Source organism: Eucyclogobius newberryi, unplaced genomic scaffold, assembly GCF_026437365.1.
Source record: "Eucyclogobius newberryi isolate DKJ021-1_F unplaced genomic scaffold, fEucNew1.0.hap1 SCAF_15, whole genome shotgun sequence".
Lineage (NCBI taxonomy): Eukaryota > Metazoa > Chordata > Actinopteri > Gobiiformes > Gobiidae > Eucyclogobius > Eucyclogobius newberryi.
In genome coordinates this window covers 26,006,301-26,031,707 of record NW_027315779.1, presented here as the reverse complement: position 1 = coordinate 26,031,707, position 25,407 = coordinate 26,006,301, and the positions used below count along the sequence as shown (strand labels likewise).

General features: G+C 46.4%; 1 protein-coding gene across 3 annotated transcripts in view; it reads right to left on the bottom strand.

The window, feature by feature from the left end:
- Window positions 1–25,407, bottom strand: part of LOC140361184 (kin of IRRE-like protein 3) — a 446,443-nt gene that overhangs the window by 58,647 nt on the left and 362,389 nt on the right. For all 3 annotated transcript variants that reach the window (XM_072446900.1, XM_072446902.1, XM_072446901.1), the window contains exon 6: window positions 21,407–21,512. In XM_072446900.1, the coding sequence (XP_072303001.1) occupies window positions 21,407–21,512 (106 nt within the window). The remainder of the gene's footprint in view (window positions 1–21,406; window positions 21,513–25,407) is intronic.

Genomic DNA, 25,407 nt, shown 5'->3' with positions numbered 1-25,407 from the left:
TTAGGGATGCACGATAATGGAACTATCTACTGATGACCGCTCAACCATGTTTTATGTCATGACAGGGATTCAAACCCCTGATCTTTGGATGGGACGATCTTGCAAAGTCCGACCCAGTTAGTGTCCATGTCAAGCATGTCCAGCACTGAGGACGGTTGCCTCGTGTTTTACTCAGCATCGTGGTGAAAACTTTGTATATGACTTGTTAGATTTAATGTGAGACGCCTGTAGTCGCTCTGCCTGGTCTGGGCTGGTACAAAGCATAAAATAAACATTCAAAATAAGACAAAACATAAATTAATAAACTAACCGCCCCACCGCACACGCAAAGCCTTAAATATTTGGCCTTTGAAAATTATGTTTTTTATATTTATTTTATGCAATTTAATAAGAAATAATCTCTGAACCTTTTTTATGTTGCTTTGATAATTAATATTATCAAAGCAACATAAAACATTTTATACGGCTTTATTTATGCTTTTAATGCTGCAAATACTGTTATCTGATACATCGAATGGCTGGTCCATATCTTCAACTAGCACATTCTGCAAAAAAATCGAAAATCACAAATTTGGGGAAAAAAAGTAAAATGCTGTTTTTCTCAGTTTCACCGAGGCCGACATGGTCCGACAATTCCGGTGGCGAGTCACATTTTGGCCTTGTCTGGTTCAGAGGTGATGACTTCACACATTTTCACGCTGCGTTGCCATAGCTTTCCTTGTCAATGCACGTATCATTTCTTTTGATATTTCTGATTGTTTCTCTGTACATTTGAGAAAAAGACAGCGAGAGAGAGAGAGCAGTTTGTTTAAACACTGGTCTACTCCACACAGTTTGCTAACGATGGATTGAACGTACCATTCTTTAATTTGACTACCATTTTGTCTGCATAAATTATTCCTACTAAGGCTGCAATTCAAAATTCTCCGGTGCCATGTAATGTTAAGAATAAGCAGATACCTAATGTGCGCCTGCCATAGTCCTGAGTTTTAATTATGCATAACATCTGCCTCAAAGGTGTAGCCTTGGTTAGGAGCATCTGTCTGACGTACTCTCAGAAAAAGAATGTTACTGTATGCATTTGGGAAATTACACATGCAGAAAATCAATCAGCAGAACATCCCTTATGGTGGATTGTTTATGGTAGAGTTGGTTTCTTTCTATTTCTGAAGATTTTCACTCAGTAGAAGTCAGTGTACATAAATAGACAAAATACTACCACAATTGTCACGAAAAGGGTCTTACATGATCATAATTGTGGAATTGTTGTGGTAGAATTTCAGGTTTTGATTGCGACCTTCACAGCAGAATTCAACCCCTTGTGCTGGGGGACTATTTTTCCCAAAACGCCCAAAATGAGCCTCGATCCAAACTGAAGCCGTTTCAGAACCATTTGGAGCACAAACAAATGGCTGGACCCTGTCATTTTATATTCTAATTTACTCAGATTACTGAGTAGAAAAGACTCTGCCAAGAGAAAAATCAGAGTATCAGAGTATAGCTGGTGTATAGAGGATGATTGACACTAGTTTTAGCATTTATTAAGAATTCACCATTCTATTTTAAAAGCTGAAAGTAAATTCACTAAAAAGGAGTTATAGGGACTTATTATTTTTATTCTAGAGTAATTTTGACCCTGATTGGTCCAAGAATGATTGATTTGACTGGAAATAAGTGGGTTAAAAGCGTTTTTATTTTTTAAGTAAAACATTTCTTGCAGCTTGAGAGTTTCCTTTTATCAGATGGTAGACAAAATAGAATAAAGAAGAAAAAATGTCCAATGTTCTAAGCACTAAACTAACTTTTGGCTGAAGAAGTATTGTTTTAAGAGTGCACACAACCTGTTTGGAGACCAATCACTTTGGAAAATCTTGCTGCTCTGTATCCTACAATCCTTCTTATTGTGATTAAAGGTGTCATTACTTTGCCTAAAATAAGCCACAGTATTGCATTACATTTACCAATTTCCATTGAGAAAAGGAAATGGCGCCACCAGGCAAAAAACACTTGTAATGTCATTCCAAGCAAAGCAATAACAGTAATGGAGGCAAGAGTCAAGCTTTGACCGTCCCTGATCCAGTGCCACTGCTCCCCACATACCACGCAGTGCGGTGGGCATCAGGTGCTCCGAGGGGCACCATCCTGACCAGGCACTTTGGACTGAATGACACAATAGGCTATTTGTGCAGCAGCTGAACTGTTACATTTACAATTAAATATGGAGCATATACTAGGCCTAATTTGCCTTGAGTTCTTCATAATTACAAAACTAGCTCTAGGACTCGAGTTTCGCCGCTCTCTCTCCAAATTGAGATATGGAGAAATGGAGACGTGACGGGCAGCTCCACTGAACAAGCCACAGTTTAAACAGACGCAGACAGATCAGGGGCACATTTTGGAACAATTTTGACTCCACATGTGTATTCTGCGATCCACAAGGAGAAAAACGGCCTTAAGATGATGAAAATTGGCCTCACATTCAATTAGAAACCACGAAAAAGAGTGAATGAAACAAGACGTGCGATGTGTCCAGCTGGCGTGGTGAACCCGTGGAGCTGGCACCATGGCGCGCGCAAAAAGCCAAAGTGGGTCAACTTCTTAAAATTGTCTCAATCATGTTTTTGTAAATGCAATAGAAAACATCAATAGTTTGCAGCCTGTAGTGATTTCTAGAGCCTCGGTCGGTTCTGCAGAAGGAGAGAGCTTTGGGTGATGCTGGAACAAGGCTGGGGCAGGGAAATGTAGGGACTGTATAAGTTTGAGTTATGAGTTGCTATTAATTATGATCTAAATTGCACCAGCGTACAGGGAATTTAATGACCCCCTTAGGATTGTGATTCAAGCAATATAAAAATAATACAACTTCAGAAATAGTCACCTTATAGTTGTATTACAGACAAAACGTATGTATTTTTTACATGTTCGAAGGGGGTATGGGGGCACCACTGAGCCTTTCTGCTTAGGGCACCGTAATGGCTAGCAGCGGCCCTTCCCTGATCCCGGGACTGGTGTTTCTCTATGATGCAGTTTAACGTCTCTTTATGTCATGCTTTGGGTTTGGCTAATGTTGGATGCATTATGCACTGGAAATAGACAATGTTTGATCTTGAAAGGATCCTGTTGCTAACGCGAGCTAGCTTTGTTTCGCTAAGTTACCTTGATATCAGTTACAATCACTGGAAATAGGTCCGTTTATCACAAGATCACGTCAGCGTTTGATGAGAAATGATTACTTTCTGTTGATATCTGCTTGTTTTAACCAGTCTGTGTTCTCTCTTTTACAATCACCTTGCTGTAGTGCTTAGCTTCTCCTTAGCACGTGGAGACACTTTCAGCTAATTATTATTTCACGCTGGTAGATGTTTTCTCGACAACACAACTGCCACTCCGATTCTGTTTTATCACAGGAGAGCACATTTGTAAAAGTTTAAGAGTACATTTGATGATGAGTGTTGTTCTCTTTTGCCCGGGGCGCAGCGTTTTCTACACGAATCCCGCTCTTTACCTTTAATCACAATGGGGAATTCATCTCTCCTGTGGTCTTTCTCTACCGTCCGACAGCAGCAGTAGCAGAAGCATAAATGTTTGGATACATCTAACGGTCCTTGCAATCCCCACACAGACTGTTTGATGTGGAAATGTCGACCTTCTCGGCAAATACGCGTGCGCCAGCTCCCAGGAGACAACGGCGTGCCAAAACAGTCAAAAGGCTTTTTGTCCACAAACAGACAGCGGGATCGGGCGCCCTTGTGTTCCAATCAAATGCACGACGGGCCGAGCTTAACCGCCACGACTCGCTGTCTCATTAGACGCCGCTAAAGTGACAAATGATGAGGAGCGGAGATGACAGCTGCGCCTCGGAACCGAGTAATGCGGGCCGGGTGAGGACGGACCTCCAAGTATATTTTGGGGGAAATCATTGAAATTGGCCCAAAAATATCTACAGAGCTTATCGCCCACCGGTTGCTCTGGATTCTGGAACAGTGGTTCTCAAACTTTTTTTTCTGGTGACCCACTTTTTCTAATTGGTCACCCCTCATTCCCACCACTCCAACCCCCCTCATACTTTTAATTTTTAAGCTTTTTTCTATACTATACGCGTGTGTAGGCTACAAACATAATATGGAGGAATATGCTTTTTATCTGTAGATTAAAGCCACTGCAATGTCAGGCAAACGTTTACCTGGCAACAACAAGGAACACGTGGACGGGCGTGCAAAGGTCAAGAGTCTAGCTCACTGACAAGCGTCTGACGGTCACTGCTGTCCTTTCTGCTCCAGGGACAGTGTTTGTGTCCACAACCTTTAAAAAAAAAAGTGATACATTTCTGATTTCTTGTGAAGGTCTCGATAAAGCTATTTTTGGAACAACCCATAGCAGGCAATCATTTATCGATTATTTTAGTTGTATGTGTTTTTTTATTTGGTTAAGACAGTGTTAATGAGTGTCACGCTGGAGCTCGTTGAGCTCGTTTGCATTTGTTATCCCACGTACACTCTCACAAACTCATTCATGGACACTGGAGGCAAGCTGGGTCAACTGTCTTATCCAAGGGCAGTGTGCACTACCGCCCCCCTGCGGCACCAGACATCCCAGCGGTCTCCCATCCAAGTACTAACACGGCCCATCCCTGCTTGGCTTCCATCGTCTGACAAGATCGGGCATTGACAAGTTGGAATGGCCATCATACCAAAAACATTTATCTCAAAATGAACTGCCATAAAAAGTGTACAGGTTATGCTTGGTCCTATAAAGTTTTATGCACCCATCCACCAACTGCAGCATATATCCCGAACTGCTTCTTGATAGATCACAACATTATTTCATATTCGCTTCCATAGATTTTCTATGTAACCATTTGTCTGTAGCTCCAGTTCTCTCCGAGTCTTGTCTACTGTTTGCATCCACACTCTCTCTACTTTACAATTCAATTCATCTGCGTTCCCTCCCTCTTGCACCATCCTTTACATTCCTCCGCTCCTCTCCTTCATCCATCATGCGTCTCTCCACTTTCTCTTCCAAAGCAACGCAGCAATAACAACTCGTCTTGCACACTGAGGCCCGCCGTACAGCTGTAGGTGTGGACGTGTGCGTGTCGTTTCACAGATAAATCGTCACTCCGTGTACCCCCTTCCCGCGTGCTCCCCCCCTTGCATAAATCTGCTACTGTCATGGCTTCATCCACAACATCTACAGAGCGAGCGAGACATGTGGAGAGATGGAGGAGAGATATGGACGTGTGGAGTTAGCCAAAGAGAATGTTGGAATACATCTAAGACCGAATAACATGAGCAAACTGAGCCGCTACGATCATAAGGCGCCAGATACAGTGTTGTAGTAGTATAGTTATGTAGTAGTATAGTTATGTAGAACGATCAAATGCAACTTTTTGGTTTAAAACTGTCCAGAAAATGATAAGATTGTGAAGGTAAAAAGAAATAAGGCTATTCAGAGCTAGAATTTAAATGATTTTATTATAGTTCAACCTACCAGGAAACAAAAAATATAGATACATATATATATATACAATAACTCATAGGGATTTGTTTTTGGAATGATGAAATGAAATATAAATGACATAAAGTTCATGAATAATATGTCTTACACTATAAAGTAGGGGACGGGGAGAAAAGATTAATCAGATAAATTCAGTAATAAGATGACAAAAGCGCATTGATTATTATTGCCTTGACGATTCATAAATGTGTAACAATAAATAAAACCCTGTAAAACTGTAGTTCATGGAACTAATTGTGGAGACCCAGTTATGCCACACAACTTGCCACTTTTCATTGGTGGCTTTAGCAAATCTCTAGTTCTCTATTTTCATAATGTAATATAATTTCAGGTTAAGGATTAGGTTTAGGAAGAGGTAAGGCCTTTGGGACTTTTTTGCTGGCAGGGTCTTGGTAGAACCGCGTTTGAAGAAAAATGCTGCACAGACGGCACAATAGTGGAGAGAGCTGTATATTATAGATCCACCAGGCTGACTGTGCTGCAGAGTTTTGTTGTGCACAAGAGCACGGAGGACTGCAAAGATGAAAGCAGAACAGAAAAGACTGTGATGAGGGAGGAAGACATGTGAATGGAGAAGGAAGAGTGAAGAACCATCACATGTGCTGCAGAACACAAGGTAAAGCAACTCAGACCGCACATAACACAACGTTTCACAAACCGGTCTAAATGTGAACTCTTATTGGAATGTGACAGATCGTCGTGGATATTTGGACTGGTTTGTCTGTTTATGGACGTGAAATGGTGCTTTTGGGGACTCTACGACAAGTAATTACGAATAAAAAGTGTCACTTCAAGCAAATCCTAATATCAAATATCGGATAAAGTTTCAGTCAGGGCGCATCGATATATCGACCCAGTATCGGCATTGCCCGATATTCACGACATGAAGTAATATCAGTTTCAGTCCGATGGTTACGCTCCGGTAATGAAAGTGTAACCCTTCAGAAAAAGGAAGAAAACAACAGCTGAGGGGACTTTCTGTATATAAATTATACAGTCCAGGGTGTACCCCGCCTAAAGCCCAAAGTCACTGGGATAGGCTCCAGTCACCCGCGACCCCGGAAGGGAACAATATTCTAATAGAACAGACTGTAACCTTGAATCCAGTCTTTATTCTGAGCCAAAAGACCCTAAAATGACACAGTTACAGACTTTTAAATGCCCTGGAAAGAAGAGTATTATGTGTTCTAACTGGTTCTACTCATTTTAAAATAGATTGCATCCTTATTTTCAAATAAAAAATACTCTATAGCAAGTATGATTCTTTGATAACAACAAATAAGAAAAAAAAAGTGTAATAACCATTTAGACAATATCGGCACAATATCGGTTATCAGCCAGAACTTCCCCCATGACATCGGTATCGGTCCAGAATGTCCACATCTTTATTTTCTTCTTATTACTTTATTTTCAGTATCAGAGCGAGCAGACCAGACGCTTCCCTTCCGTCCCCCGATCGTCCCACGTGATATGGAGGGGGGGTTTTGCCTGAACACAGCAGGAGAAGTCAGGCGATCTCACTGAGAGGTCGAAAAGGATAAAGCCTGTTGTGAAGACTGTAAGGTTATGACTGTAAATAGTAGGCTATACTTAGACTCAGATAAACACATGGTGAGTGTTTAATCGGTCTGATAAAGCAAAGTAAAGAATGAATATGTTGAAGTTTGCAAAAGAATAACATAAACGGGTGAAAGGAAGTCTTAGAAGTCACCGTGACCTGCTCAGAGCTGATACTTTCTTGCGGCTTTTTGCATTATTATGATTTTTTTCTGTCCAAACCGGTTTTAGTCACACATTTTATATAATAATCGGCTTGAGAGACAACATACAAAACATCTTGATATACTTATGCCAGATTTACACACTATCAGAGAAGAATAGGCTCCTTGAAATGTACTCACAAGCACTGAAAACGTATAGTTAAGCTTAATTAATAATTTGCACACTAATCAATGAAGAATAATGTTATGCAGGCATATTGACACACTATTTTTGTGCTAAAAGGCGTAGCTTTGTGCCCTTTTTGTTTCATAAAACTAGTTCCTTTGTTGGAGACCCGTGCTTTACCATTTGATCAGTTACAATTACAAAACACCATATTATACTTAAAGTTAAAATACAAGTTACAATTCATTACTTCAATTCATTCACTTTATGGTGGGACGCAAAATACTATAATAAAATCTGACTTGCTACATACACAAATGAAACATTAACAGCAACAAATACCGTTGAATATATGGAAAAACTCCAATTATAGATGAAATGGTGCTTTGATTGTTTTTCTTCACGCGCATACAGTAAATCAGCGTGTTTATTTCGGGAGCCACCTCTCGCTCGTCCCTTCTCCCACGTGGCAACTTGCGTCTCTGCACGTTTGTCACATTATCATATCCGAGATCAAAGCCTTGTTTGTAACGCCGCCGTGATTTAAATTTGCCCTGCTCTCGTATGCATTTCAGTCATTTTCAAACCGCTAATGAAGGCGCGCCGCCGCTCTTCCGTCTCATTTGCAATTCCATGTTCTGACAACTTTTCCTCGTGTATTTAAAGTGTCATCAGGCCTATTTCGTTTCCATTGCACCATAAGCAAACTGACTCAAGCACTTAGTTAGACGGTAAACATAAGAAAAGCATGTATGTTACATTTTGAAGTGCGCAAATTCATTTCCCAGACGATGTTCAGCGACATACTGTGAGCTAAACCTCCAGCTACGCTCAACGACACAATCAAATACTTAAAGATCAGTACCATATTTTCCGGAGTATAAGTCGCACCAAAGTGTAAGCCGCAACAGCCAAAAAATGCATAATAGAGAAGAAAAAAACATTTATAAGTTTCATTGGAGTATGAAATGCGGTTGCAAGTGTGAAAATAACAAACAATTTCACATATAAGTCGCTCCGGAGTATAAGTATAAAAGTATAAATATAAATAAAAATATGCGACTTATAATCCGGAAAATACATTACTTACTGTATTTTGCGACTATGTCGCACCTTTTTTCATAGTTTTGGCCCGGGTGCGATTTATACTCTGGAGAGACTTATAATCTGGAGAAGACGGTAATGTATTTTGTTAGATATTTGTTGATGTTTTTTTTTATATTTTTGCGCTAAAAACGGTATCGATATTAAACACAAATTTCTGTTTTTGATTATTTTAACACATTCTGACACATTGCTCTCCTATTTCTGTTTTTAATCCGTCAAATTTGGTGCACTTTTGGAAGAGGACGAGGGAATGAAACATGGGCACACACAACTTTAAGAAAATATCAGTGCCAAATGTTCAATTCAATTTATTTTTGTAACACCCAAAATCAGTACAACAGTTGCCTCTGAGGGCGACAGTAAAAAATGAATCAACAATGTCTGTGGTGGCGAGGGACGATGTCCCAGAGTCCTCTGTCCTTAGACCCTCCTTCTCGGCCAGGAAGAACTACAAAAAACCTCCTAAAAAAAAAAGTAGAAACCTGGAGGAGTTCCAGAGTGAAGGAGAGATCTGACTCTCACAGACGGACGCGAGGGAGACTGGAGCTGGACCCACTCTTCAGGCGATATATAAATATGGGGACGATGTCAGTTTTGGACCTGCAATACGACCGATACAGAAGAAATGTTCCTCCCGAAACGCTCATATTTTTCACGGAGAGCGACAATGAATCTTATTCTTGACACTCTTTTACAAATGTGCACTTAAAGAACAAATATTCGCACACTGACCCGCACACTGCCCCGCACACTGACCCGCACACTGCCCCGCACACTGACCCGCACACTGCCCCGCACACTGACCCGCACACTGCCCCGCACACTGACCCGCACACTGCCCCGCACACTGACCCGCACACTGCCCCGCACACTGTCCCGCACACTGCCCCGCACACTGACCCGCACACTGACCCGCACACTGACCCCGCACACTGCCCCGCACACTGACCCGCACACTGACCCGCACACTGCCCCGCACACTGACCCGCACACTGCCCCGCACACTGTCCCGCACACTGCCCCGCACACTGTCCCGCACACTGACCCGCACACTGCCCCGCACACTGACCCCGCACACTGCCCCGCACACTGACCCGCACACTGCCCCGCACACTGACCCCGCACACTGCCCCGCACACTGACCCGCACACTGACCCGCACACTGCCCCGCACACTGACCCGCACACTGCCCCGCACACTGTCCCGCACACTGCCCCGCACACTGACCCGCACACTGACCCGCACACTGACCCCGCACACTGACCCCGCACACTGACCCGCACACTGACCCGCACACTGCCCCGCACACTGACCCGCACACTGCCCCGCACACTGTCCCGCACACTGCCCCGCACACTGACCCGCACACTGACCCGCACACTGCCCCGCACACTGTCCCGCACACTGACCCGCACACTGACCCGCACACTGCCCCGCACACTGACCCGCACACTGACCCGCACACTGACCCGCACACTGCCCCGCACACTGTCCCGCACACTGACCCGCACACTGCCCCGCACACTGACCCGCACACTGACCCGCACACTGACCCACACACTGACCTGCACACTGCCCCGCACACTGTCCCCCGCCCCGCACACTGACCCGCACACTGACCCGCGCCCCGCACACTGCCCCGCACACTGACCCCACACACTGACCCGCACACTGACCCGCACAGTGACCCGCACACTGACCCCGCACACTGTCCCCGCACACTGCCCCCGCACACTGACCCGCACACTGACCCCGCACACTGCCCCCGCACACTGACCCGCACACTGACCCGCACACTGACCCGCACACTGACCCGCACACTGACCCCGCACACTGACCCGCACACTGCCCCCCTCACTGACCCGCACAGTGACCCGCACACTGCCCCGCACAGTGACCCGCACACTGCCCCGCACAGTGACCCCCACAGTGACCCGCACACTGACCCGCACACTGCCCCCCTCACTGACCCGCACACTGACCCCGCACACTGCCCCGCACACTGACCCGCACACTGCCCCGCACACTGACCCGCACACTGCCCCGCACACTGTCCCGCACACTGCCCCGCACACTGACCCGCACACTGCCCCGCACACTGTCCCGCACACTGACCCGCACACTGCCCCGCACACTGTCCCGCACACTGACCCGCACACTGCCCCGCACACTGACCCGCACACTGACCCGCACACTGACCCGCACACTGACCTGCACACTGCCCCGCACACTGTCCCCCACACTGACCCGCACACTGCCCCGCACACTGACCCGCGCCCCGCACACTGCCCCGCACACTGACCCCACACACTGACCCGCACACTGACCCGCACAGTGACCCGCACAGTGACCCGCACACTGACCCCGCACACTGTCCCCGCACACTGCCCCCGCACACTGACCCGCACACTGACCCGCACACTGCCCCCGCACACTGCCCCCGCACACTGACCCGCACACTGACCCGCACACTGACCCGCACACTGACCCGCACACTGACCCCGCACACTGACCCGCACACTGCCCCCCTCACTGACCCGCACAGTGACCCGCACACTGCCCCGCACAGTGACCCGCACACTGCCCCGCACAGTGACCCGCACACTGACCCCCACAGTGACCCGCACACTGACCCGCACACTGCCCCCCTCACTGACCCGCACACTGACCCCTCACACTGACCCGCACACTGACCCGCACACTACCCCGCACAGTAACCCGCACACTGACCCGCACAGTGACCCGCACACTGACCCGCACACTGTCCCGCACACTGCCCCGCACACTGCCCCGCACACTGACCCCGCACACTGACCCGCACACTGACCCGCACACTGACCCGCACACTGACCCGCACAGTGACCCGCACACTGACCCGCACACTGCCCCCCTCACTGACCCGCACACTGACCCGCACAGTGACCCGCACACTGACCCGCACACTGCCCCCCTCACTGACCCGCACAGTGACCCGCACAGTGACCCGCACACTGACCCGCACACTGCCCCCCTCACTGACCCGCACACTGACCCCGCACACTGACCCGCACACTGACCCGCACACTGCCCCGCACAGTAACCCGCACACTGACCCGCACACTGCCCCGCACACTGACCCGCACACTGCCCCGCACACTGTCCCGCACACTGCCCCGCACACTGTCCCGCACACTGACCCGCACACTGCCCCGCACACTGACCCCGCACACTGCCCCGCACACTGACCCGCACACTGCCCCGCACACTGACCCCGCACACTGCCCCGCACACTGACCCGCACACTGACCCGCACACTGCCCCGCACACTGACCCGCACACTGCCCCGCACACTGTCCCGCACACTGCCCCGCACACTGACCCGCACACTGACCCGCACACTGACCCCGCACACTGACCCCGCACACTGACCCGCACACTGACCCGCACACTGCCCCGCACACTGACCCGCACACTGCCCCGCACACTGTCCCGCACACTGCCCCGCACACTGACCCGCACACTGACCCGCACACTGCCCCGCACACTGTCCCGCACACTGACCCGCACACTGACCCGCACACTGCCCCGCACACTGACCCGCACACTGACCCGCACACTGACCCGCACACTGCCCCGCACACTGTCCCGCACACTGACCCGCACACTGCCCCGCACACTGACCCGCACACTGACCCGCACACTGACCCACACACTGACCTGCACACTGCCCCGCACACTGTCCCCCGCCCCGCACACTGACCCGCACACTGACCCGCGCCCCGCACACTGCCCCGCACACTGACCCCACACACTGACCCGCACACTGACCCGCACAGTGACCCGCACACTGACCCCGCACACTGTCCCCGCACACTGCCCCCGCACACTGACCCGCACACTGACCCCGCACACTGCCCCCGCACACTGACCCGCACACTGACCCGCACACTGACCCGCACACTGACCCGCACACTGACCCCGCACACTGACCCGCACACTGCCCCCCTCACTGACCCGCACAGTGACCCGCACACTGCCCCGCACAGTGACCCGCACACTGCCCCGCACAGTGACCCCCACAGTGACCCGCACACTGACCCGCACACTGCCCCCCTCACTGACCCGCACACTGACCCCGCACACTGCCCCGCACACTGACCCGCACACTGCCCCGCACACTGACCCGCACACTGCCCCGCACACTGTCCCGCACACTGCCCCGCACACTGACCCGCACACTGCCCCGCACACTGTCCCGCACACTGACCCGCACACTGCCCCGCACACTGTCCCGCACACTGACCCGCACACTGCCCCGCACACTGACCCGCACACTGACCCGCACACTGACCCGCACACTGACCTGCACACTGCCCCGCACACTGTCCCCCACACTGACCCGCACACTGCCCCGCACACTGACCCGCGCCCCGCACACTGCCCCGCACACTGACCCCACACACTGACCCGCACACTGACCCGCACAGTGACCCGCACAGTGACCCGCACACTGACCCCGCACACTGTCCCCGCACACTGCCCCCGCACACTGACCCGCACACTGACCCGCACACTGCCCCCGCACACTGCCCCCGCACACTGACCCGCACACTGACCCGCACACTGACCCGCACACTGACCCGCACACTGACCCCGCACACTGACCCGCACACTGCCCCCCTCACTGACCCGCACAGTGACCCGCACACTGCCCCGCACAGTGACCCGCACACTGCCCCGCACAGTGACCCGCACACTGACCCCCACAGTGACCCGCACACTGACCCGCACACTGCCCCCCTCACTGACCCGCACACTGACCCCTCACACTGACCCGCACACTGACCCGCACACTGCCCCGCACAGTAACCCGCACACTGACCCGCACAGTGACCCGCACACTGACCCGCACACTGTCCCGCACACTGCCCCGCACACTGCCCCGCACACTGACCCCGCACACTGACCCGCACACTGACCCGCACACTGACCCGCACACTGACCCGCACAGTGACCCGCACACTGACCCGCACACTGCCCCCCTCACTGACCCGCACACTGACCCGCACAGTGACCCGCACACTGACCCGCACACTGCCCCCCTCACTGACCCGCACAGTGACCCGCACAGTGACCCGCACACTGACCCGCACACTGCCCCCCTCACTGACCCGCACACTGACCCCGCACACTGACCCGCACACTGACCCGCACACTGCCCCGCACAGTAACCCGCACACTGACCCGCACAGTGACCCGCACACTGACCCGCACACTGTCCCGCACACTGCCCCGCACACTGCCCCCCTCACTGACCCGCACACTGACCCCGCACACTGACCCGCACAGTGACCCGCACACTGACCCGCACACTGCCCCGCACAGTGACCCGCACACTGACCCGCACACTGCCCCCCTCACTGACCCGCACACTGACCCGCACAGTGACCCGCACACTGACCCGCACACTGCCCCCCTCACTGACCCGCACACTGACCCGCACAGTGACCCGCACAGTGACCCGCACACTGCCCCCCTCACTGACCCGCACACTGACCCCGCACACTGACCCGCACACTGACCCGCACACTGCCCTGCACAGTAACCCGCACACTGACCCGCACAGTGACCCGCACACTGACCCGCACACTGTCCCGCACACTGCCCCGCACACTGCCCCCCTCACTGACCCCGCACACTGACCCGCACACTGACCCGCACACTGACCCGCACACTGCCCCGCACAGTGACCCGCACACTGACCCGCACACTGCCCCCCTCACTGACCCGCACACTGACCCGCACAGTGACCCGCACACTGACCCGCACACTGACCCGCACACTGACCCGCACAGGGACCCGCACACTGACCCGCACACTGCCCCGCACAGTGACCCGCACACTGACCCGCACACTGACCCGCACACTGACCCGCACACTGCCCCGCACAGTGACCCGCACACTGACCCCGCACACTGCCCCGCACACTGACCCGCACACTGCCCCCCTCACTGACCCGCACACTGACCCGCACAGTGACCCGCACACTGCCCCGCACACTGACCCGCACACTGACCCGCACAGGGACCCGCACACTGACCCGCACACTGCCCCGCACAGTGACCCGCACACTGACCCGCACACTGACCCGCACACTGCCCCGCACACTGACCCGCACACTGCCCCGCACAGTGACCCGCACACTGACCCGCACACTGACCCGCACACTGCCCCGCACACTGACCCGCACACTGCCCCGCACAGTGACCCGCACACTGACCCCGCACACTGCCCCGCACACTGACCCGCACACTGACCCGCACACTGACCCGCACACTGACCCGCACACTGACCCGCACAGTGCCCACGCAGCAGACCTGAGAGATGACTGTCAGTGAAGGCTCGGATTTGTGCCCGGCCGTTCCTTGTTTTAGGACTGTGAGGACTTCATCAAAGAAGCGTGAATGAAGCTAAAGACAAACTCCAAGTATGTTTTTGTAAACAATGTTATAACATGGTTAAAAGCTCAAAAAGTCAATTTTGTCCATTAAGGCCTCTCAAAACTCTTTATATTCACAAAATGCATTCATTTTCATTTATTTATTTGCCTCGAGGGCACTGAAGAGGTGTTTCCAGAGGTCAGGAGCACTCAGAAATGGAGCTGTCAGAAATGGAGCTGTTTAAGAGTATTAGTACTCTGTCCGCTCTGTACGGCTCACTATTATAACCCCCACAGGACTCTCCACACTGTTAACCACTCTGCCACCACACAGACAGAACTGCAGAGCTCCATTTGCCGGTGGCAGGTGCCTATACGCTCAAAACGGCGCGCTGTATTCTTTATCAATGCACAAACTTGACTGTCTTTGTTTGTGTCCAAGCTGCACCTTGTGGTTTGAAGATTTCACAAAGGACACAGCCTTTAGCTTCAAGTGCTGTCGGTGAATAAAACATAACGCAAGTGTCACTCTGGCTGCCGTTTCATCTCTGGGGAGAAAAAACACATATACAGAATCCAATGTGGAGATATAAATCCAAACAGTTGTGTGGAGTAGACAAAGATGACCTAACTCACTGTGTGGAAATCCACTATATGAACTGTTGCACTGATAAATACCATGATCTTTGAAACTTGCCATGTTTATAATAATGACAAGCGGTCACAACATGTAAATGAAGATTAATTTAAAAAAATAATCAAGTATACTAAAGTATTAACAGATGTTTTTTTACGTAGGTAATGAGTAACTATAGCTATAATCCAGACAGACAAAATATGACCTTTGCGTCTTAATGGGACTTGACTATTAGACTTAGGGCCGTATTGTGCCCCTGGAGGTAACGTTAACGTGGGCCGTACTGAGCTCATTGCGTCTCACTTTGCCGTCAGCGCAATTGATGACAGTGCAGGGCGTGGCATTCTATACAAGAGGCGTGATCATGCCAACATATCAGGTGGTGTAAAGCGAACAGCATGGCCAGAATTGTAACTAATACACTTCAAAACTAGCATTAGTAATAGGTTGGGTGATGAGATATTTTCTTTAAGCATAAATGACCAATATTAACCTGTGTGTGTGTTTTATATTCGAGGAGAGAGCGGTGCAGAGGACACAGGACACGCCCACAGTTCGGTAAAGTTAGCGTCGTATTCACAGATTCGGACTTCTGAGGTCAATAATTCAGATCACTCACATGCCAAAATAATCACCTTTACACAGCCAAGCAACTACAACCTCAGTTTTTAAAATAAGATGCGTATTTTGGGCACAGCGACTTACACTGCTCCGAATGTGCAGCCGGCGCCGAAACGAGCGCTTAGGGACCGTCAACAAATAGCAATACCGATAATGGAAATGTTTTATAGCTGGAATGGAACGAACATCAAATAAAGCGATACAAAGTGACTCAAACACGAAGCATTATGCAGTTTACTTACACTTCTCTCTCCACAATCTCTCTGTCTGTGATAATAATGGCAATAGCAACAGCGTGGAAACAGTTGTTGGGGATCACGAGGGGGCGGGGTCAAGAGGAGTTCGGCTGCGGCGCTTCTGCTGAAGTATGAATGCCGGAGCCGAAATAAACTTTGTTCTTGTTCTGGAGGTAAACTAACAAATGTCTTGCTTCTTATGAACTATGAATTGGCCTTTAAAGCTCTTTGCGCTGCGTTGGACTCTAGTTACAGCACGGTCTGGACTTGACTGGACCTGACTGGACCTGACTGGACCTGACGGACTCATGTGCTCAGCTTAGAGAGGAACGTCTATTTGGAAAATCACTGTCGCATCACATTCACCCAAAATCCTTGTCCCAGTCTGAGTAAAACTGGCACAGACTGACCACAGAGTGTGCCCCGTTGTCACGCCCTCTGGACCACGCAGCATCACATCCAGCACTCAGGTCCATCATGAGGACCTACTCATTGTGCAAAACAAATAAAGGTGAATTAAGTAAAGAAACAACGCTCCGAGGACACAACGACGTGAGATAAAAGTAAAAGAAAATGCTGTATTTCACTATTTCATTTCATGTATTTATTTTTGTTTTCAATTTTGTGAAAAATGGGAAATCAAACAATGTTATTGCTCTTCTTTCATTTCCTGTATATGAAGTCATGACAAACATCTCCCACAGGAGGTGCTCTTTAATGCCACAGTTATCAGTCATTGGATCAAACACTATCTCCATATATGGACTGGCACCTCCCACTCCAGCCTCCAACGGCCAAGTCCAGCCTCTTTCAGGTCGGCAAGGAAACAAAATAGACCCGCCCCCTGGAAAAGGCTCACGTTAACGCTACCTCCAGGTACAAAATACGGCCCTTTTTGTGCCATAGTTTTAGTTGTCCATCCATCCATTTTCTACCGCTTGTTCCCTTTCAGGGTCGCGGGTGACTGGAGCCTATCCCAGTGACTTTGGGCCTTAGGCCATTCATTCTATTCTGGACCTGTTTCTTGTTTTTGAAACGGGAAGAAAAAAAATAGACCCAAAAAAATGTCGATACCAAACAAAAATGTCGATACTGCAGTGAAGATGACGCCAAGACCATTTCTAACATCAAATTATAGTTTTAATTAATCGTTATAATAATATTACAATGTGGTCGTTTACAAATGCTGATTTACAGGAGATCAAGACCAATTTAATTTTTGTATTCAAATATCCAATTTTGTCAGTTTTTTCAGGATTGATATTTCAAACGAGTACATAATAAGTTTAAGTATCGATTAGTATCTGAGAATCGGTACTTTTGACAACCCATCATTGCTTTGACACTTACAGATGAAAAATAAATACATAAATAGAGAAGTAGGAGTGCTGTAATGTTAGAGAGTTCCGGAAAAGACAAAATCTCCTCGTCAACCACTCTGCCACAACATTTACAAAAGTCTAAAGTGCTTATTTAGTTTTGCAGTCAGAATGTTATTAATATTAATGCACATCTATTTCTGTAAGACCATTCTTTGATCTAAAAAAACAGTCAATCACTATTTCATTATTGCTTTGTTTGTTTGCGAACGTCATTATTTCCATAGAAAGTTGTGTTTACGTGGCGACCTTTTCCCTTCGGGACAATAAATAATAGACGCATTCGCCTTGGTGTAATTTTCACTTTCTTGTCGACTTGTCAAACGCGAATTCTGCTGATTAGAAAACATGCATCCTAAACATTTTCAAACAAAGACGGTCTTGGAGGTGAATAATTACGGATTGCGGTGCCGTCAAAATCACCAAACTTCAACTTAAACTAAGTGAACCGAGCTCGATGGCGGCGCAGGAGAAATGTGAGAAGTTTTTTGTACATTTTTGGTCATTTTTTAGCTCCAAACGTTTTTGCATTACAATATAAAACAGCACTAACAACACATTCAATCAGTATTTTCTGTTTGGTTTGCGATTCATTCAATAAAAAGTGCGTTTTGTAACTTTTCTGTTGAAGGTCCGTCACATGCTTGTCACCACGGAGATGGTATTGCTTTGTCTGGAATGTTCCACAGAAGGGCAGAAAAGTCATCGATAACACGTCATAATAACTACACTTTTCATAGCCTTAGGGATCATCTCAAAATGGGTTGAAGCTGAAAAGACGTAATTTTTTTCATCTCTCTCTGGATCCCCTCCCCCCCTCAAAAGACCAAAGACTGGCTTCACATAAAAATGTTAACGCATTGATAAAACGATAGTAGCTTAGACCCTGCTCACCTTTAGTCCCTGAACATCCTTTGGTATGTTTATCAGTAGAAGTTATGAATTCTCCAAATAATGTCACCTGTTGCATGTTTGTTTACTCAATCCACATGGTCCACGGCGCGTCGTGGCCAGCGCGGGGAGTGGGGTGGGTGCTCTCTCGCACGGGCCGCGGTGCGCCGTGCTCCCCCATACGCACTCCCCGTGCTCCGCGCCGCACCCGCCGCCTAATGTTGGCCTAATGCTCGTTGCTGAGAGAGTTTTTTAGCATTTCAAAACAAGTACTGCCACAACGATGTATTGAAGCTTCAAAGCAACAAAAAGACAAAATGTAGGTTCCCCCCCCCCCTTTTGACAAAAGATTGTGTTTTTGACAAAAAAATATTAATTATTGCATTTAAATCTTATATTAGCCCTGATTTAATAGTGTTTTTTGTCAACGTTAAGCTTTAGTTTGGACAAAGTCTGAAGTATAATACATAATAATAACATAATAATATCAATATTGCAGTAATTAACATCCATATTGTATATTGCATTTTCTTTTCTAATGTTTCTCAGTCCTGATTACAGGCATCTTTGTTGTTAAAAAGCTGATGTGGACTTGGTTGGCTCCTGTTATAGTCCCTGTTTAGCCCTGATCAGGGGTCTTTAACAGGGTGAAGACATTTTGCCCTGTTAACTGACACGTTTCATTTTGGCTTGTTTTATACTTTTACTTTATACTTTTTTATAATTACACACGCAGCAACCAGATGCCGCTCACGTGTTGTGTCTTACTCCGAGTGAACAAAAGTTTGCTGAAACTCTACAACAGTGGATTTCTCTTCTAAGCAAACCTGCACTGCAGTGACTCATCTTCATCACGCGCTGACACACTGCTCCCAACAGGACGCACAACCTCCCTCTGGTGACAAGTGGTACTGCACCATCACTCAGTTCAGTTCATATGTGAGACTGATGACATCGTGAGCTCTGGTGCGGATTTACTTCTGAGGTGTGAACACGCCCTAAGTCATCTTAGTACAATATTATAATCCAAAATAACAATCATAACATTTTTCCGCGAGTCCGTTTGGGCGCCTCCATCTAATACTTCTTAATATTAACACAGAGCTGCCAACCTCCAGAGAAAATAAGTTCTACACGGACTGAAAAGCCGTGTTCGGACCGCCCAGGGAACCAGTGCATTGTTGTCTTGTTGGTCACATGAACATTGGACATTTCACACAAATCAATCGACTTTATAGCATGTTTTAGCGGCGAGACTTTTCCCTCGTTCTCCATTTAAACCACAGCGTTCCCACTGGACCGGAAGTGCCATTACAACAGAAGAGACGATCATGTGGGGGGAAAAGAGGAAGAAAAAGTGGACGGGGCGGAATAAAGTCAATACAGCAGACAAAAAGCTTTTACATCCATCCGTTTTCTACCGCTTATTCCGTATGTCTTCTTTAATTATCTCTAACAGAATGATTGTTGGCACCGGGTGGAACGTGCCGTCGTGTTTGCCTTTATGACAAACGTCCCTAACAGCCGCGCTCGCACTGTACGCCTCCTCTGCTCTTGTCTCACACGCTGTAAATGAACCTAACCTTGGGCCCTTAACAGAGCTCGGCAGCTGGCACCCGGTTCATAACAGACGGACTGCGGCCCCGCACCGCCGCCACAACCGCCCACCGTCTCTCACACGCTGTACGAGTCTCTGCGTACATCGTTTAGAACACGTTTGCTTTGGATTAAACCAGGACAAACGCAAGAATAAACCAGGGATAAACTAGAACGATGCGTGAATTAAACCAGGACTTAAATTATAGTTGTCATTGGGGTTAAATAAATAAAATAAATAAAATAAATAAAATAAATAAAATAAATAAAATAAATAAAATAAATAAAATAAATAAAATAAATAAAAATAAAATTAATTAAATAAATTAAATAAATTAAAATGACAATAATTAGAAACAATTAAGCCTGATCTAAAAAAAGTCGTTAAATTAACTTAAATTCAGGATATCAATGTCTATTTCATTGTTAGGTTAAGATGTATTTACTTGATGGAGCTTGATTATTCAGCAACTCTGCATTTTTAAACCAGATTTGTTTCGTTTTAACACTTTGTCCCTAGTGCACTTCCTACTAAATGCGCTTCGTTTGTGGAGATTAAAAGCACAAATACAGCAAACACCAAACAAGAGCACGCGAGGGAAATTAGACTCGAGACAAACGTACAGTCAGAAAAGAAAAAACTTGCTGCTCCAAACTCCAGGTTTCATTAAATATTTAATAAAAATGGACTGTAATTTCTTCTCATGTCCATTTGAATTCTCAGACCAGATCCACAGATTGAGAATGACTCTTGGTTCTATAAAGAACGTGTCAAACTGTGCTTGAAAGAGTGCGTTTTAACTTATTTAAAAAAACGTTCAAAATCCACTCTTTTAAAAAGTACTGCCACTACAAACTCCATACTAAAAGTGGCTTCCAAATCAATCGTCATTGGTAACGCACTGTAGCCCAAGACAAATATACCTGATATTAGACATTATAAAAACACGGGTAGATTTGGTCCAAAGTGACATTCTCTGCTCCCATTAAAATCCAAGTAAATCGAACGTGACAAAAAATGCACTTCTCTTTCACTTGGGACCAAATATATCAGAGACTATTGACGTTGACTTGTTTGTATAGATCCGAGCTGCTGTAAAAGAAAACGTGGACATACCTGTAATAGATGACTGGCGGGTTGGCCTTGGCTCTGCAGTGGAATCGGACCAGGTTTCCCTCCAGGACAGGCTGTGGCTCCACGGATAGGTTCACAATGGGCAGGTCTGAGGCAAAGAGACGGGTGAGAAAGTCAGAATCTGTGCGGCCATTTGATAGAAACCGAGAAATCCATACTAGATTTTAGAAAGCAAAAGATGTCACACTTTAGTTCAACTCAATATAAGCTCGAGGTCAACGGTGATGCGATGAGAAGAATGGAAAATAAAATGTACAACTCAACATAAAAGTGTATCCTACAGAAGGCACTGTAAAGCTGTCTGAATGTCCAGCAGGGGAAAAAGCAGTGCCCTCAAAGTTTCATTTCAGTAGTGGCAAGTCTTCAAATAAGGTAAAAGTTTCTTTTAAGTGCTCTGTATAACCTTGTATAACTTTGAGTAACTGAGCTTTGGCTTCATCCACTATCTGCGAAGGGAATTATACAATTTTGCTCCTGTAGCTGCTCGCTGACTTCCTGGTTCAAGCATGCGGCTGCAATATTGTGATTTGGTGTCAGAAATTCACAGTCCAGAGGTGATTTATGGACTTTAAAAACAGCAAAGAAGATTCTCTGAGCCACATCACAGATCGGCTTTCTAATGTTGCATAAAAGTGTCCTTTTAATTAAGACGTTACTAAGTCTATATATCGTACTATACACTATATCGTGCTTGATAAACCGGCTTGCAAAGTATCCCTCACTTATCTGAAAAAAACATCCTAGTATCCAAATAATTCACTGCGTTGAGTTTATAAGCATTTTTCACCACTTTTGCCGTCACTGTAAAGCTAACAACAACTAGCGTGCTATCTGCGCACTTCCTGGCTTGGGATAGAGCACTTTATAATTAGATGCAGACAGCACACAGCAGTTTCATTTTGACCCTAAGACATGCTATTACTGGGCTAAACAAAGCATTCATATTTTATGCTTTTGGGAAACTGTAGCTGAAATATATATGGTGAATTGACTGTTTTTGGTCACTTTGGGCTACCACAAAAGTTACTAATTTGCATTTACAATTTCATCCAAAATGTTTTCAATTTAATATGATGATTTTTTTTTTTTTTTTGGGTGGATTTGAAAAATAATAAAACATATTTCAAATGACAAGAATCAAAACCTTCCCTGCCCAATTGTGTTTAGGGGAAATTGTACATTGTGGTAAGTCTCAAATAAATAATTCAAATAGATTCAAACACATCTTTTTGTATTTAATTGTTTTTGGTTTAATGTTTAGTTCCATGATAAGAATGTAAAAATTCAGTTTTACCCACGATTGAACCTTAAAGCGCTGATGCACAGATCCCACAAAATGATGTGCACTGAACGTCTTTATTGAACAAAACATAAAATACTGGTGGAACATAATTCCTTTTATGCAACGTCAATGTCATTTTCAAGCTTTTTGAGCCAAACGCTAAAATGTTTGTCCTCTGGGGCTTAGCACAAAGACAAATCAAATCTTTTCTAACGAAGAGTGTTTTTGCCTGATGGATGGATCCGTCTGGAGCAGGTCCACGGCTCGAGTGGGACCCTGGAGAAAACGGATGTTGTTACGTGGGAGGTGTGGAGGCGCTAACGCTGAGTATACTTCAAATTAAATTAGATGAAGATATGGTCAGTGAAACAAATGCATGCAGGCGGTTAGGGCCAGATGCTGAAAATAGACCCATTTGGATCAAAGGGGGCGTGTTGTAAACTGTAATTTAACAAAGGAAAATACAAGCTATACAGGTGTAGGCTGGTTCTGGTACACTAAAACCTTCAAATCAATAAATATGCAGCACTTAAAAAATAGAAAATCCCTGTCAACATATTAAATTATACAGAATGTTTGTCATGAACCTAATGATCAACAGGAATTCAGGAAACATGTCATGCTAAATTGACTTTTTTGAGCTTTTAAACATGTTGAAAATGCTAGAATTGTATTTTTCACCATGTTTACGAGATTGTCTTCTCTGAGCGCTGAGAAATCACCCTGGTTCAACTTCCATCCATCCATCCATCGCGCTGGTTCAACTTTAGCCAGATCAACCCAGAAGTGCATTAACCAACATCGAAGCATTTCTAAGCTCAAATTGCGTACAAAACAATTGCGTGGCTCTGCTAGTCAATAGCTGCATTCATAATTACATCGTTGTTTTAATTGTTGCGCTCAAGGAGGTGTCAGTTTTAAAATGTAATTGCCAAATGTAGACATCATTTTAAAGGTTAGAACACATGTATCGGTAATATGAACCAAATAAGAAATTAAACTAAACATTTAGGTTGTGTTTTATGCAGTAGAGTTCAGTTCTTGCCGCTACTTTAATGCTCTCATGCGTTAAAATGAGCATAATCTCTTCCTCTTCAGCTCTTAATTTGGTTGGTTGCACTCCTCCTTCTTTGGCTTTTGGAGACAGTTCAGTGGCTCCTATTCACTACAGAGGGACCATCCAAGGACACTTCGTTGGACTCCTTTGTACTTTGTTCCATGTTTACAAATAATGCTCCCCTTTGAGATGTTAATTCTGCCACATCAGTACCAAGAGCTCTTGCGTCAATTAGTGCCCCCCCTTTTTTAACGTTCACGGCCGGCTCAGAAGTGAAAAGGTAAATGTATCAGGACTTAAGCAAACACTTAGCAAGAAAAGTTGTTTGTACTAATTGGCATTGCATGAAGCCATAAGACCTGTTTTACCCTTTTGAAAGCTTTCTTGTTGCAAAATGGAACTTGAAACTACCGGAAACTGAGATTGATACGTACAATCATCTCCTTTATGGACTTTCTACGCACAAAACACCAGCAAAGGGCACAAGAAGTCTCTGGTGAAGGACTGATAAGCTAAATGCAATGGCTGCTTAAGATGGACTTTAAAAACACGGAGGAACTTCATGGATTATCACCGATGAGATGTACCAGAAGAGGAGAGCAGGGAGTGTTTTGAGAAATGAAAAGGGATCACTTTAAAGACACATTATGCATTATCTGTATTTTTATTTCAACATTGAGTACATAATGCTAACAGTCTAAACTACTTTTTGTTTTAGTTCTAAAACATGAGATGTCAAAGTAAAGCTATTCAAGAGCATGTTTATAAGCCAAACCAAGGCAAAAACAGTACAAATAATGCATAATATTTGTCTGGTCTGACTGGTACGCTAAAATAAGCATGCAGATGTAATGAACGCGATTTGGCAGCAGAAATGCACAAAACAAGTCTAAGATAAAAAAAAAAAAAGATAAAAAATGCACAAGATTTGTACCTTTGACTTCACAATTGAAAGTGAGTGATTCTTGAGGCTCAAAGCAAGAGAACCTTATGCCATTAACACAATTAATGACACAGGCGTGAATTAAGTTAAATGTAACAATGCTTTTTGTTGAGTGAACAACGTTAAAATCACCAAAAAGTCATTCTTGCATAATATGTGCACTTTAAATGTGTTTGGGAATTAGGTAAACTACTTATTTCCTATCCACGTTTCACTTTTGATGCAAATAAAACATTCTAAACCATGACAACACCATAGCCAGAATCTCTTGGAAGGCTTTCTCATAGTTAGTTGTGTTCCACTCAATCCATTATGACAAAACTGACAGATTTAAAGGAAGGCGTCAACAGATCCTTCCACTTTGCAGTTTCAAAAGTGTTTTTGAATTGTATATTGTGCAGTCACTCCAGTTCAGGGTACATTTTGGCTCAGAAGGAGGCCAGTCTAAGCCACTTCCCCCGGAGACTACACTCGACTCTAATATGTGAAATCTGGAGGGCTGCTAACTTCAATGATAGGTTTTTTCCAGCACCACTTGGGGCAAAGTGACAATTTGTAACTGCAGCTTGGCCTCGTTAGTTCAAATAAGTCTATTTAGAGGAGATGACTAAAGGGGGGATATGTGAACTATAGAGCTATTTACCATGCTAAAGTTTTCAAATCCAAATCATACCTGCATTATGTCATGTTTCCTGATTGAT